Source organism: Dromaius novaehollandiae, chromosome 4 (assembly GCF_036370855.1).
Source record: "Dromaius novaehollandiae isolate bDroNov1 chromosome 4, bDroNov1.hap1, whole genome shotgun sequence".
Lineage (NCBI taxonomy): Eukaryota > Metazoa > Chordata > Aves > Casuariiformes > Dromaiidae > Dromaius > Dromaius novaehollandiae.
In genome coordinates, this window is record NC_088101.1 from 74,848,154 (window position 1) to 74,864,546 (window position 16,393).

A 16,393-nucleotide genomic window follows, 5' to 3' on the forward strand; every position below is an offset into this window, starting at 1 on the left:
GTGAACTGGTCTGTTCAACAAAGAGATGGTAATTTCTACTATTTGTCCAAAGTGATCCAGAGATTATTTCCTCCTAAAATAAGTGAAGATGCCTATAGTATGAATTCTTAATATTCGGAGGTTGAATTAACTAATTCCAGAGCTAAATTCCCTTTAACCAGATGTAACGCTGCCAGCCATCAGGAATTTTCACTGACAACTGACTTTCTATAATGATCTTCTCCACCTTCTTCTTTTGCCCGGCAGCTTGGTAGGAATATGACAAAAAACGCTCTTGCTCTAAAGCTAAAAGTTTTAATCCATTCAAATTGTACAGAAAATGAGAGAGGAAAGATGGTTACCAGGATATACTGGAGTTATATATATATATATATGTATGTATGTATGTATGTATGTATGTATGTATGTATGTATTGTATTAGGGTTAACTCATAGGCATATTGGGGCCAGGGGTTGGAGAATCTGTACATTTTACAGCAATCCTTGTAGAAATTTTTGCATCACTGCCTTCTGATTTGTATCTCAGAAACAAAGTCTAATACAGAGCTGTACTTCAGAAAGTAAAAGCAATCTCTTGCATGCTGGGACTGCTGGAAATTACCTGAACCACACTTGGGGTTTTTTTGTTTTTTTGTTTTTGACTAATACATAAAGAAAAATCTTAGCAAAATTACATAGGAATCAGGGAAGATTTTCAAGTTCTTTAGATTTATTTATTTTGTGTGGATGAGGGAACATTTTTGTTGTTCTGTTTCCTGTTCCTGCTTTGCTTGCTTGTTTAATCCATAAAACAGTCTGTCATATAGTCAAACAGATGGTACATGTGTGTCCCCTTGAGCAGGTAACGGTGTCAATGCATACGGTGTTCTCTATGTATATCATACCATGACACTGGATCTGGAAGTCTGCTTCTAACTGAAATCAAGTCAGCTCTCAGACCAGTATCCAAACTGTTTCATTCGTTTACACTAGAGGTCACTGTGTGCAAAAGATTATGCTCGACTTTCGAAGGCGAAGAAAACTAATACATTAATTTACAGGACAAAATTTGTGGCATACTTTGCAATTTGAAAGGTTGATGTGAACTCATCTGTGCTAAATATGTTGTTTGGCCATGGTACTTACTACAGCCTGGTTTATTTACAAATTGTTTACAAATCCTAATGTGAAAAATTAGCTACACCAAGAAATTCTCAGTGTTTAAAGATGTCAAATTTAATTTTGGACAAAATTTCATCTCTGGTAACACCAAATTAATTCAAGGTATAGCTCCAGACTTTGTTGATTTTTGTTGTTGTTGTTTTTTTTAATGGATAAGGATCTGAGCTAATATTCCTTCACTCTAGAGAAAACCAGCCTGTTTTCTCTAGACTGTAACACAACAGAATAAATGCAACTTTGATTCAGGTGCAGCTTTGGGCTGTATAGAGCTACGTCCCATTTAGATTGTGGATTAACAATGAAATCGGTAGCTGTCTCATAGGAAAGTTGTGAAAAGAGCAACACTGAATGTTCAAGGAAGAGGAAGAGGAGTATGCTCCCCTTTGCATACACCTGAGCAGTTATCTCAGAATGGCTGCAGTGTTAACAGCCCGCTGCCTTACGTAATTATAGCCTGTGTGGCTTTTGCTTGTTTCTGTGCCTGTTTTTAAAATCCTTCTGTTTTTCACAGTGTATGTCTGTGGTTAGAAAAGACAGCTGTGGAGACAAATAGAAAACTGAACATCTGACGCCACAAAACGGAGCATTTGTGAGAAGGCAAATGTGGTCCCTTTCCTTACTGCTGTTCAAGCTTATGGGAGAATTACTGTGTTGCCGTTTTGTATGAAGCAAAGATGATGAATGTTACTTGCATGCTGCCATTCCAAGACTAATTGGCATAAAAGCAGTGGAATAAAGAGAGAGCTTAAGAAAGCAGGGGGCAGGGGAAGATGCTCACATTACCCTATATACTTTTGCCTGCACAGGGAAAAACACAGGCTATCCCAGCCCTGGGGTGCTAGTGATATTTAACATGCAGACCTGGGAAGAAGATTCTTCATTCCCAATCTTCACATAACTCCTTGATTCCTATTTCTATCTCCTTTTTCTGCCCACTTTCTTCCTCTCATGTTTTTCTTTCCATTTCCCTCCCACCTTTGCCTTTATTAGTTCTTCCTCCCAAATGACCATCCCAAATGACATTAACGTCCTAACCATTGACATCATGTTGTTCCTCCTCTCGATTCTACGCCTATCGTCTCAGTGTGCTTACTGCTCTTCTGACGGAAAACGCTTACTGCTTGAGGCTTACATGCTGTCCAGAAAAAAAAAAGGTCTGGTTTAAGTTGGTCCTTAGTCTAATGAAAATATAGTGCCCAGCGACTCATGAGGCATGCTAGAGCTTTTATTGCACTAATTTTATGCTGATGTAATTCCTCAGTCAATTAAATTATATACTGTTAAAATGGGTGTAACAGAGTAAACAACTAAGCCTATTATTTTGAAATAATAGCTGTTCTCTTAATTGGAAAGGTGGGGTAAAAAAGATAATTTTAAGACAACTTTCACTATAGGTTATTTAACATCACTTAGATATTTCTGTTTTCATAATATAGAATTAATTCCTTTTTGTCTTTGTCTTCCCTTTGTCAAGGAATTATGCCTTCCTTTCATAATATGTAATTACTGAAGATGTACATGACATTTCTATGAATTTTTCAGTCCTTCTCTCATAACGAGAGTACTGCCAGCAATTTTTTGCTAGGATTATCATATTCCAGAAACATCCAGGCTAATCACCTCAGATCTGTTTCTGATTGTAAAATAGACTAAAGAAATGGACTCCTATTCAAAGGTATTGTGACAAGCATACGAGTTCGAGGCTAATCACTGGAGTGATTCACGCAGATCTGTTCTCTTGGATTATCACTGCTTTATCTCTTCCTTTTAAGAAGTGTTTGAATAGTTTCTTCTCTGGGCCAGTGAGAAGCTGCTGGTATGCAAGCAATGCTACAAGTGTGATTTCATTTCAGCAGTATGACAGGTAAATCAGTTTGCATTGATTGATTTAATAACAAGATGTTGCTCAGCATGATCCTGCCATACTGTTATTTAATTTTCTAAGAGACAGACCTTTTTAATCATTTCAATACTACACACATACCTAAATGCTGCAACAGAAATTTTACAAAAGAACTTCAGTGAAAACTTCAGAGCTCATAGCACATCCCAGAGTCACTGCAGCTTAACAGAGGCTTTATGCGAGTTACTTGGATCATTAGATGTCCCTGTTCACTTATATTTCTAGAATTCACTGATGAGTATATGAAAGAGTAATTAATTTCAGCTTATATCTGAGTACTGCACTTAAGGTGTTCAGGCTATCATTCATACTACATTTTATCGTATCTTGAGTAAACAAGGTTTACCGAAATTGGCTAAAATCAACTAACACCATTCTGTAACCTTACGAAACATTTGTAAAAGGATTATTGGTTATTTAATGAAGACAAAACAGGCTGAACTGCAGGCTTTTTTTTTATTGTGTTCTTGTTGCAATAGGATTTTTTTAATCACAGTACATAAGTGAAATTAAAAAGATGTTGCAATGAGTTATTACAGTATTTCCATGTTTATTCTCTTTAGTTGTAACAATTGACAATTGTGATAATGCCAAATGCAAACTAATCATTTGCGGGAAAGGTGAGCCAAAGTGGAATCAGTGGGGTTGACAACGGAAGCTGCCACCATGTTTGAGTTTGATTCACTTTCAGTAACACCATGTGTATTTATATGTAATAGGTGTGTGTCTATAAAGTGTGACAATTCATTTACTGCAGTGCTTTAGCTGGCATTTTCTAAAGTAAGGATCTGATCCAGTTCAGCAAAAGCGTTAATCCAGTGTAAGACTACTCATAGGCAACTGCAGAATATATTTCACACTGAGTTTCACTGTTAAGTAGGTTAGCATTCAGTGGGGGCAGTTTTAACCTTGAACTTAACTCCCTTGGAATGGCCTGTGCCACGTGTGGCTGCGCCTCGTGCTGCAGAGGAAGGGGCACGAGCAGCAGAGGGAGGCTTGCTTTCACGCTTCCTTGTTTGCTGCTTTTCCAGCTCCCACCCTCATTCCCACCTGCTCGCTATGCAAGTCACATCCGTTAAGCACACCCACTAAATACCAAATCAATTGTACAGAACGACGTCTTACAGCAAATGTGAATAACTGGGGGAGCAGATTGCTGCGGTAAAAGTTGTCATATCCGAGTTAAATCATACTGTCAGTCTAAAGGAACAACTGAGCAGTTAACACAAGACAGGCATTTTATGCCCCGGTAAAACACTGTTAGATTCAGACTACAAAAGCTTCTTCTTAAAAACAACCCTGTTTTATTCCACATTTTATCTTCATTTGAAGTAACTGGAAGTTTAATTCTATGTTTACTTTGGGTAAAAGGAAGAATTATGTTATGACTTCCAAGGAAGGGAAATAATAAAGCAAGCCTGGACATTGGGGACCATATTTTTATTTAGGGATTAAAAAAACATGCAGTGAGGTCAGTAAGTAGGATCCAACTGACATTTTAAAAATGAGACATATTATAGCTCCCCATGATATGCTGCAAACTTGGAACTTCTGAAAATCAGCTGAAGCGATTAAATTACTCATCCAAATGACTCTCAAGTTTAAATTTAATCTCCTCTTCGGCATTTGTGGTTTTATTTAATTAGGAGCTATTCACAGCACCACATAGAGACGGAGATACTGTTTGTTTAAGTGGCTCAAAAATGAGAAATAATCCGTTATTTCTAGAGAGAAATGAGTTTACTGCCAGAACAGCAGCAACACTTTGGGATAAATTCATGTCTTTCATTACACTAGCCCTACCAACTCTCTATGCCCGCGACAGAAGTCTGTTATAACCTACACTCTTACAGGAGTATTTAGTGATGACTAGTTGCTTAGTTACCACACTTTTTCCCTTCTCTTTGCCCCTGTTCCCTACAGCTCCGCCGCGGGAGCTGCCCCTCCCTCAGGCCGCTGTACAGGTGCGGTTACGGCCTCCCCGCAGGAAGGCGCGGGCTGGCCCCCCCCGGCCGCTCCCCCTTCTCCACCATTCGGGAGGAGCCGCCCCAAACCCTCCCTTCCGCGCCCAAACGAGGCGGCTTCGCTCCGGGCCCAACTCCGGCAGCGAGAGAGCGGGCCGCGGCCCCTCGCCGCTCCGCCACCGCTCAGGGCGGCTCAGCGGCCCTTCCCGGGCCCCGGCCCCGCGCCGCCACCTCTCCCCGCGGCGTCGCGCCGCGCTGCCATCTTGGCGCTGCCCTGCCGGCCCTCGCCCCGCCGCCAGGCGCCGCCGCGGCCCGCCCAGCTCCCGCCTCCCGGCGCCCCGCCCCGCCGGGCCGCGGCGGACGGTGAGTGGCAGCCGCGCTGCCCCTTCACCAGGCGCCGCGGGGCGGGGGGCGGCGGCCGGGGCCGCCCCTAAGGCGGCGGGCGGCGCGGTGCTGCTTCCACTCAGCGCCCAGCCGCTACCGGGAAACTCTGCGGCGCTGCCTCGGCTCTGCTGGCTCGGGAGCGTTGGGGCGGGGCGCAGGCAGCACCTCGCGGCCGCCGCGTTTCCCGCTCGCCGCCCGGCGCCGCGGCGGAGCAGCCCCCTCTCCCGCCGCCGGCTCCGCCGTCCCACCGCCGCCGCCGGGGCAGCGCGGCTCGGCAGCGGTGAGTCGCGTCGGGGCCGCGGGCGTCCCGGGCTCCGGGGCCGGGCGGCTCCTGCGCTCCCGGAAAGCCCGATTTCCCTTTCCTCCTTTTTTATTTTCCTTTTAAATCACGGACTAACCCCTAAAATCAAACTTAAGTTAGTTCCTGCTCCGTCCGAAAGGGGAGGGCTCCTCTTCCTACAGCGAGAAAACTCCGTGGCCTTCCTCACCGCACGGGAGCGGTGCGGGGCGCCTGGCGGGGCCGCGGGGTTTTCCCGCTCCCCTCGGGGTGAGTGGGTCCCCGCTCCCCTCGCGTTGGCGGGCGCGGCCCTGGGGCCCTGCCGGCGCCGGGGCCGGGCCCGCTGCGGAGCGCGTCTGCTCGCCTCCCGCCCGTACCAGCCCGGAGCCTCGTCGTGCCTCGGCTTACCCTCCTCCCCGCTTTAAAGCACCAAGGTCGAGTTTAAAACCGACTGTAAAGTAACTTTTGTGGTTGTGTGATGGTTAAAAATAATCTTGCCGGTTTACTGGGAAAGTATGTTAATCGCTGTGTTTTCCTATGCCGGCTTGGAGGCTGAATTGAGCTCTGCTGGTTTATTTATGACTCTGTATGGAAGGGTGATGCAGAAATGCGTTTACTTCTCTCGGCAAAATGTCTTCGCTTTTAGGCAAAGGGGATGTCCAAATTGCAAAGTCTGTGTATCACAGTGGTAGTATTGCTGGTGCTTTTAGCATCCTGTCATCATTTTTAGTGTCCTTGCTTTAAGCAGAATTCAAGTTTCAGCTCAATTAGGTATTCGATCTTTGATTTTGGCTATGTAACTTTTATTTTTATGAGAGCATCTCTTGGCCAACGTTCTGAGCATACGGAATTTAAAAGCACAGTTTGTAGGCAGATACCTTCTATGGTGTTTGTGGGAATTGCGTAAACTCCAGGGAATTGCTTCTGAGCAGCTGGAGTTACTATGCATCATACTCTGATGTTATATGCATACCTTCCTGTCTTGTATATAGCTTCCTGTCTTGTAAAAGCTCAACTCTCAATCAGTACTTTTTCCTTAAATCAATAAGTAAACTTTTATAACTTTTCCTCTAGAACAGAGATTTCCTTATCCTTTAGGAGAAGGTTTACGGTGGGAATTATGAGGCCTTTTGTGAAGAATTGGTAAGACCTTTCCCTCCTTGCCTTAGTGAGTTTTGTGTAAATTTTATTCCATAAAAGCAGAGAGTAGTTGAATAGGAAATAAAGTCAGAGAACTTAGTTTGGGTGTGTTCATTCTTTCTATTGCAAATGTCTACGCAAGAGCAGATCTAGTGGTGTCTGCCCCCCGCCCCCATCTTTCTTTCACTCCTTTCCAGTGATGAGTCCCACACCTTCTCCTCCTTTGCCTTCTTATCTTTCTTGTTTTTCCCTGTGGCTGTAAACCAGGCCCTTGATACTCAGTGAGTTTTGCTGTCAGTATGGACATGTCAGCACTGTTCTATAAAAGATAAGTGCTTATCTTTCTCGCTCCTGCAGGTAAGCAGAAAGTTGGATTCAAAGGAGCTATGCAGTATTTGCAGGATTGATCTGTGAATTTTAGAGTTTATCTGTACTTGAAAACCAATTCTTACTTAGTTGTGAGAAAAGACTGTCGCTATTCTTGAATTATTCTATATATGATGTCTTATTCCATAATAACTGTTCATGCTTGGAATTATGCAAGAATATATAGATATATCTTGAAGAAGCTGCCAGCATTCTTTCCTTTTTCTAGACTTTTTGTTCAACTAATTGTATACATACATTCAGATGTTAAATTTTTACTCTGGTTTTACAAAGTAATCATTAATCCTTATTGTTTTCTTCCTTTGCAGCTGAAATGAATTCTGATCCTGATCCCCCCACAAGTCCCTCTCACTCACAGCCACATCTTGGAAGATCCCAGCTGAATGCTGCTGCTGTGGACCACAGTGAGAGTAGTCAGAAATCTGGACCACCTTCAGGAGATGCTGCAACTTTTTCTACTTCAGTTCCTGGCTACTCCCATAGCAGAGAGAGAGCTGAAAAAAATGGTAAGTATGAAAGCAATTTTTATGCAAGACTTGCACTAAACATCAGGAGATTGACAGATATGTACATATATGTGTGTGCGTGCATATGTATATATGTATGTATATTTATGTATATGTCTGTGTGTGTGTGTCTGTGTTTTAAACCCTGTTTAAAGAGAAACTGTCGAGCAGATAAATAAACTTCTCTAATGTTTCTTAACCTATTGTTGAAGACACTGTTCTTACACTGCTTATTTTGTGCATACTTTCCACTTTTTCCACCGTTTTTTTTTTCCTGTGTGCACAGAGCAACAGGAATGAGCTTTGCTTGTAAAACTGGCCAGAAGACTTAAATGTAATTTAGTATAAAGTATTAAGGTTTCAATTTAATTTCTTCAGTTGACTAGACCACATGCTAACTATAGCTTTAATATGAATTCTAATCTAGATGAATAGATACCAGTGTAATGCAGACTAAGAGAATAATAAACTGATATATGAAACCAGAGCAACAGAAATGAAGTTAAGATTAGCAGGCAAATAAGTCGGATTAAGAATCATGATACAATTTCAAAGTTGGAATGCTACTTTGAAACTCAATAGGCTGACACTGGGGCAGGGGGGTAAGACTGAGTAGTGATGGTGGGATGAGAGAAATGTCTTATGCTAGGTAGAAAGAAAGGTAGGAAAAAAACATCTGGCTCCTGTATTCAGCACGTGAGTTACAGTTTTAAAATCAGTTTGTAATGTAACACTTCTGCAAGAACTCTTGTATTCCAAGTCTAGCAAGATTACTGCTCTTTAGCTTTCTTTAAAACTGGGCCTTTGATTCTGAAACAGTTTACATGCATGCCCTTACATTTGTAAATGTAAGTTGCTTTATTGAAGGTAATAAGGTTATCCAGGAGTTTAAAGCTATTAAATGTGTGAATGCAAGAATGTCTACCTGGGATGTATCAGATGCAGGTGAGCTCTGCACATGGCTCAGGCCAATACTGTGGCTATGTTAGCACATATAGTATTTGCATCTCATTTAAAATTGATTTTCAAACCTTATGGGTTCTTTGGTACCAAAGGGCACATTCCAAACTAAGAAAATATAAATTTTTTGCATACTGAATTTCTAACATGCCTCATGGTGTCATTACTAACTTTCTCATTTCGCCCACCAGTAAAATAATTCAGACCTTTTGAAGAATTGACACTTTTGACATTAATTACATGATTCTTAATTTAGGATTAGTACTAACAGGTATGTTTTCTCCCTTTCTTCATTCTCCAGCTCCTCAGTATGCCTCAAAAAGAAAAAAATAGCAACAATATTAGGAATACAGCATGGAGATGTCTTGGGTTTTATTATAGTATCACTTAAAAGAGGAAGGCCTAGGTTTCTGTTGCTGGTGCCCACATTCATGCAAGCTTATGAAAATGAATGCAAACTATCAGTCTAGTGGTATTTTTGAATAGGGATTGTCAGGTATTTTTGAATAGAGATTGTCAGGTATTCTTCTCTAGCTGATTTGGAAGTTTCCTTATTCTTTATAAATATCTGACTTTTAAAAACATAGTTTTGTCTCAGTTCTATCTCTTTACAGGCCTGTTAATGTTAGAGCATCCCTATGCTGTTCCTGTTATTGTAGGTGCTTTTGTTTGTGCTCTTATATAAGAGGAGTATTGAGCACTGATATATTTCTCTATTTCAATCATGACTCGCTTCTGATTACTTTAAATCTCTTTCCATGAAAATCTTTTCAGTGCTTGGTGTCACTGTAATTGCCCTTTCCATTCTCTTAATATATTCAAGTATTTAATGCTGCAGAATGATCTGCTGTTGCCCTCGTGTCTTGCCGGAGTCTCTTACAGCCAAGATTTTGGTGAATTTAGATAGCAAATGTGATAATGAGAAAATGTTTATTCATCCAATATTTTCTTCTACTGTTATTTTTGAATTATGTCATTTACCATAATACTAACAGTTTTTAGAACTGAAATCTCATTTGAAAGAAGGCCAACAGAGAATTCTTCCACCCACTGCAGCCTTGGTCATCGAAACTTAAAAACAAGGATTTTAGTAATACTCCAGAAGGAGCAATAGAAGTCCTCAGAAGTTCACACACTCAAATATGTGCTTATGGAAACATAAATAGGTAAAGAGTATTCCCTCAAGCAGAAAGTTGGCACTTTGGCAATTTTCAAAATACTCAAACTGACAAAGAAGGTATTGCCTAGAATCACTGGAGCCCTTATCAATAGATAAAGCTCAAATTGCTGATAGTTCCAGGAGGAATGAAGGATCTGATCTCTTAGCCATGGTGTGTAGTTCTGTTAAGTGTTCTGGTTTTATGAAAGGACAAATGTATTACATACAGCAAAATCCCTGGGAAAGGCTTAGTTCTGACTTCTTCCTTGGACGATTAAGGAGTCGGTTACTTTGAGCGGGCGCTATGTGTCATTAGTATTCTCTGATGACTGAAACCAGGAATGATGTAAAAAAGGATGGAAAAGGCCAGCAAATTGTTGTGCAGAAAGATATTAAATATATATTAAAGATGTAGAACGCTTTCTATTTATTGATGACTTGTGTTTTTTACAAAATCTGAAAAACTTAAATTTGTTAGAAAATTATTTTTTAAGTAAACAGCTATGATTCCTTGGGGATAAGGAGATGTACTGTGTTCCTCTAAAAACGTTGTCCTGAAATAGTTTTACCTCAAGGCCTGTCTACTTCATGTCCTTGGAATATTCCTGCCAAAAGCACCTGTATTTCCTGTCTGTACCTTTTCCTCCCAATCTCTGCTTGTATATACTGGATTTAAAGCTATAGCATCAATATGAACATTAAATAATTTGTTTCTGGAAACACCCATCTCTTAGTCCTACAGCATTATCTATATCTTGCAGCATAATCCAGGAAAGAAATGAATGCTCTGGCTCTCATTCAGTAAAGTACTTAAGCACATATTTATCCTCAGCTGGATATATATTTTGTTTGGGTCAGGTGCCAATACTAAAGAATTCTTTATTAGCAGTTTTTCAGGCCACCTTCTGCTAATTTATTGTGAGGTAATCTTTTTGTTGTTGTTCCTTATGTAATTCATTTCACCATGGGAAGGAACAATACTTTGAGAGTTTCATATGTAAATCAAATCTAGATTTGATGAAAGCACCAATATTCAGCTGGTAAGCTTAAGACAGTTTGTAGATCTTAGTGTTTTGTTTGTATTTTTTTTTAAGAGGTTTATTCCTACTCCTACCAAAGCTGTTATGTTCTCTAGAAAGCTTCTGCCTATGAAAGTTACTGAGTTTTGTGTATGTATTGGGAATATAATGAATAACGATATATTGACTTTTATGTAAAAATCAGAGTTGTTACTCTTTCATGGATGTGCCCGGACAGGAAGTTTTAGTGAGAGAGTCCTACTAATTAGGGCTTCTGAAATTTAAAACCAGTGAGTCATCAGTATTCATGTAATAAAATTACAGGAGAATTGCCAGCTGCTTAAACAAAGTTCTGCCATTAGTTTAGTTGTCTGGGCCAAGAGAAACATGGTTTATAGCAAGGAAGACCAGTGCCTGCTTGGTGATGAAGGCTGACGAAGACTGTTGAAACAGACTAAGGTCCAAATCGCCTAAAAAGCTTTTTCTGCCTCCTGCGTGCCCAAGCCCCTCAAAACTTCTGTCCAGCTGCTGCCTGCTCTGTAAGAACTTGCATCTTCTTGGCATCTATATCTCATCAGCTCTGGTATGCATATTCCTTCCTTCGGATATACAGAACTAGAGCAATGCACAAAGAAATAGCTCAGAGCAGAGCCCTGGAGGGCCCAACACTGAGTTTCCCAAGTAGGCTTAAAAACATCCTTCTTGTGAGTGGAATAATTGGCTGTGTGTGTGCATAGAGCATAGTTAGAAAAACAGACAGCATAATCAACATCTTCACTTAGTTGACGTGGATATCTGGATACTGCTGGTATTAATATTACCTTTTTGGAAGAGATGCATGAATCCACATCCAAGTGTTTTGTATTGCTGAGCTACTAAATAGCTCTTTCTGTGGCTGGGTGGATGTTTCACTCTTCAGCTCAGAAAAGCGGGTTTGAGAGAAACTTCTCCACAGTAGTGGTTGAATACTTGCCTGGGATGTCTGGATTCAAGTCATTGCTCCAAGTCAACTGTAACAGTAATTTGAACCAGACTGACTCTCAACCCCGGTGAATATTTATTGTGCTGCAGGTTATCTGGAGGTGTTTCCATTTCTTGTCATGCATCAGTAGTTTCTTTCTAGCATGTGAAGTGTCATCTTAAAAATTTATAGGGAAATGTCTTCCAGTCAGCAACAGAAGGGAAGGTAAAAGAGGATATCCTAGAACAATAGAGAAATCTAGGAAGCAGTGTGAAGGTGATAAACCCCCTTTCACCTGCATACAATAAATTATTTGTTTTCTAGATTGTTCATGTACACTTGTTGACCAGTAAGGTTGGAGAAGCTGAATCAGGTAGGAATTCAAAGGTGAGAGTTTGAATAGTTTTGAGAGCACTGTGAGACTAAGTTGTGGTACTTGAAGAAGCATCTCTTTTGTTAGAGAACTAATTTTACCTTTTCCATGTATTTGCTGTTAGAGAATTAGGTACAAAAATCCCTTGTTCTGGAATCCAGAACATATGGGGAAGGTATTTGTATTGAGAGCTTTGCAGACAGGAGTCAATTTCTTGTGTTTTGTTTGTAGATGTGTGGAGTTCTGCTTCATATTTAGGAAGGTAACTTTTTTTTATCTCAGAAGAGGATTATTTTATAAATCCTGTGACTTGAAATTTATAAATAATATGAAAAACCTTCTAAACAATTTACATGTTTCCAACGCATTGCTCAGTGAAGACTAATGAACAGGGAATCTCTCCAACTTGCAAGTATTTTCAAAGTCTTAGCCTCTTCCAGTTAAGGTTGCAAAGAACCTTTGCTTCAAAGCTCTGTTTTAGCACTTGTGTCTTCAGTTTCTGACAGCTCTATTGTACAGACTAACTCTTGAGGAAAAGTGAAATGCACAAAGCTTGAGGGAAAATTCAGAAAAATCTTTGATTGTTAGAAGGGGAGGACTGTGCCTTGAAGTATTAATTGCTTAACAATTTATCTGTCAGTTTATTAATGTCCCTTCAAACTTTGCCTGTAACTACTAAGGCTTCTTGAAAGCTCATTTGCCAAGCATTAGTGTGGAAAAAAGATTCTATCCAAACAAAAGTCAATGACTGTGTATTCTCAGGTAACATTTTGGGACGGTCATACTAACTGTAGAACCATGGGAATTAGCATTTTCAAGTCTGCTACTATCAGTGTCAGTAGCATTTTGGTGTTTTTACCTTCTGTGGGAGGAGGATTGGACACCTGCTTATGTGAGAAAATATTTCTCTATCATGGCCTTTTTCACCATTCAATATATATGAATGTTTTCTTCAGCAGATAGCTAAGACTTGCAGACTGTATTTCCTTTATCAGAAATAAGTCTTGGATCTCTGAAGCTGCAGGGCATGTGTTCTGGTGCTGGATACGTGCCTATATGTTGCTTAAGGATGAAAAACTGTTTCTCCACAGGTAGGTGAAGTTGTTGTCCTCACCATTCATTCCTATCCAATGGGCTGGGCCAGCAGAAAAAATTTTTGCAGTCTCACAATGAACCAGATTAAGGAGTGTTCCAGTTGAATCTTCCTCTACCTCCATTATTTTTCAGGGGGATATATATCCTGATCTAGTTTAGTGCATGATCACGATACACTTGTGCCACCCCTGTACCAAGGTGTTACAGGGACAGAAATGAGCAATAGGCGGGGAAGAGCAATGTTCATATTAGTAGGTAGTGCAATGAAATAGGAGTGGACCTGTCAAGCACTTGGTGCTAAGGACCCAAGTTTCATACTGTACACATCTTGTAGATTCTACTTTATACTAAATTTAATCAGGTCTAAATTTAACCTAGCAGTTGGAATACAGTCTTTCAATTTAGTTTCTTTTGAAAGGAATCCAGTACTTGTGCACTTCCACTGTGCAAATAAAACCCAGTAAATGGGAACGATTGAAGTTCAAAGCACATTCCTCATCTGAAGCAAGTTTCTAATGTAATGTACCTGAATTCATCAGCAGCAAGAACTTCTGGAGACTGACTAACATTTGTAGACATTTTTGCAGTGGCTTTTGAGGGAAACATTTAGAAGCACCTAATATCCATATATGTATCTTCAAATATGACTGCGACAAATCCCTATTACACCACAGTAATCAATGCATAGGAAAGATCTGAAACTGTTGTGCTGTTAGAGGGTCCTTCATAGTAGCAGAAGGCCCACTTCGCTGCAAAAGTTAGAAGTTGCAACTGGAAAAAGTAAATTGAGAAATAACACCAATTCTCTGAAAAGGCAGTTAACTATTGAAGTGCTTACTAAGGAATGTAATAAGGCACTGTGCACTTGCAAATCACTTTCTTTTTTTTTTAAGGCAGTAAGTTAATGAATTAATAGCATGTATGTGTTGAAGAGCTGCACTGCACTGAAATTCCATTGAACATTGTGCGGAGATAACTTTTGATCTTCACTTCCAAAAATATGTAGGTTTGGTGAGAGTTATGATTTCAGCTCTTTCTCACACTGCTTTTCTTTAGGGTGTTTTTTTGTTTTAGGAAGCTTTTGTTTTGCGGGGAGGGTTAATGATGATGAATTTCAACTGAGAAATGAGAAGAAACTTAATTACTTTTTTTAACTCTCTGGTTTTGGAACACATTAAAGAATTAGCTCAGCACTTATTGATAAAGGATTTAATCAGAGGTGCTCCTGCCATAAAGAATCCTGTGTAGAAAAAGCAGAAGGGCTGCCTCATTAGTTGGGTGTGTGAAATTATTTTAAATGACTTCAAATGATCATTGTACAATAATAGCTATGCTGGAAAGAAATACCTTTTAAGAATAGTTTTCCTTCCACTTTTAAAATGTATAGTGTCTATAATATCATCACTCTTAGTCTTCCACCTACCTGCTTTTTTTCCACTGCTCTCCTGACAATTTGCCTTCATTTTGTGGGGGTGCAAAAGTTGCTCCCTTTTCAATTTAATGCTATTTGATGACTTGCGATTGTGGTGTGACTAAGACTGTTATCATATCTACAGAAGCATTCTTGCTCCTGGAGAAAGCAGAGTTGAGTCCTAGACTTCAGCACCAGTTTAAACAAATGTCACTCCCTTCCCTTCCTTCCCTGTTTTGACCTTTAAAAATAGAATGCCTGACAACATATGCTAATATAAATTAATTGTTTTTAATTGTTCTTGGGGCAAACAGGACCATCATAAGATCATAATGTGGAAGTTGAAGTGCATAGAAGAACAATGTGCAATGTGTTCTTTATTGTATCAAGCCCTTATTTTGGAATAAGATAAGTTAGCAGGTGTCTGGATGGATGAAAGGATTTAACCCTCACAGATGAGTAAATAATGGTCTAACGTTAGTAAAAACAACTACCAAAACAGTGATATTTGTTCTATAAAATATTTCTGTATCTCCAGTCAGCTCATCTGTTTGTGTCCTTATACTCTATATGAACAAATCACATTCATGACACGATGCCTAGTGCGAGCTTTTAAGTGGAATATGAGTCTTTTTAGAAACTTTACTCCTACATAGGTACTGCACACAATACCAGTGAACTTCTGGAGCTTATGGAAAGTGAGTAGGAGGATTTCTCTAGAGATTCAGATTGGCTCTTCTCAACACTGAAAGCTCAATAGTGCAATCCGGTGACACATAAAAGCTATTAGAACACTAATTTTTGTTACAAAATGTACGGATTAGCTTCTTCTAAAAGCACATTGATAACAGACAACCTACCCCCAGATGAACCACTTTAAATCTTCCATTGCCAAAGAAAAATACATCAAACACCTTCCACTTTGGAGGTATGTTTACATAGCATCTTCTAGCAAGTAGAAGGCTTTTTTTTTGTCATTAATGTCTGTCTTTGCTCTTTTGTGTCACCCAGATTCTAGAAAGTTTGTTTTGTAGCTTAAAAAAAATAATAAAGAACTGCAAACTGTTCCCTGAAATTTTTGGATTTGTTGTTAAAACAATAAAGCTATAAGAATTGTGCTTATAGAATGAACGCTATTCCAAAAATCCTGTGTGATGCTGTTGTAGAATAACTACCATCTCTGCACCTTCTTTGGAAGTGTATTTAGAGCACGACTCCAAAAGAAATACCTTCTAGTGTATTCTGCTATATCTGTTTTGGTCAGTTATCTCTGTGTAGGCATGCCCCATAGGCATTCAGTTTCCTAGTTTTTCCTTGAATACTTTTATTGCTTGAACAAATATGCCAGCATTATTTATTCTGTGTATGTATGCATTCTTGTTCCCTATTTAATGCTATAAAATCTTCAGATTTCAAAATAGTGAAATTTTCTTTTTAATAGCAAATGGACTATTGCTGGGAGTTTGCAAGAAAATGATATTCTATAGCTAATATATTTAATCTGTGAACTTGAAGCAAATTCACCCCATCTTCCATTACAAATTACCGCATTCGGTTTAGAATCATGCTGTTACTTTTGATGCTTCAGTCGTGCTTTGTTTTTAGCAGCCTAAAAAGACTAGTTCATTATCTATAGCTCATCATCTTGAGCTTGGTTGCAAGATCTCCATTGATTTTTAAGATAATAGCCTCT

At 39.8% G+C, this 16,393-nt stretch overlaps 1 protein-coding gene across 1 annotated transcript in view; it reads left to right on the forward strand.

Annotated features, from left to right (window-relative positions):
* Positions 1-5,430: 5,430 nt before the first annotated feature.
* The window catches only part of WFS1 (wolframin ER transmembrane glycoprotein), a 38,490-nt gene continuing 27,527 nt past the window's right edge, over positions 5,431-16,393 (forward strand). The window contains exons 1-2 of the mRNA XM_026122007.2: positions 5,431-5,692; positions 7,525-7,722. Coding sequence (XP_025977792.2) covers positions 7,530-7,722 — 193 coding nt within the window. The 5' untranslated portion in view covers positions 5,431-5,692; positions 7,525-7,529. The remainder of the gene's footprint in view (positions 5,693-7,524; positions 7,723-16,393) is intronic.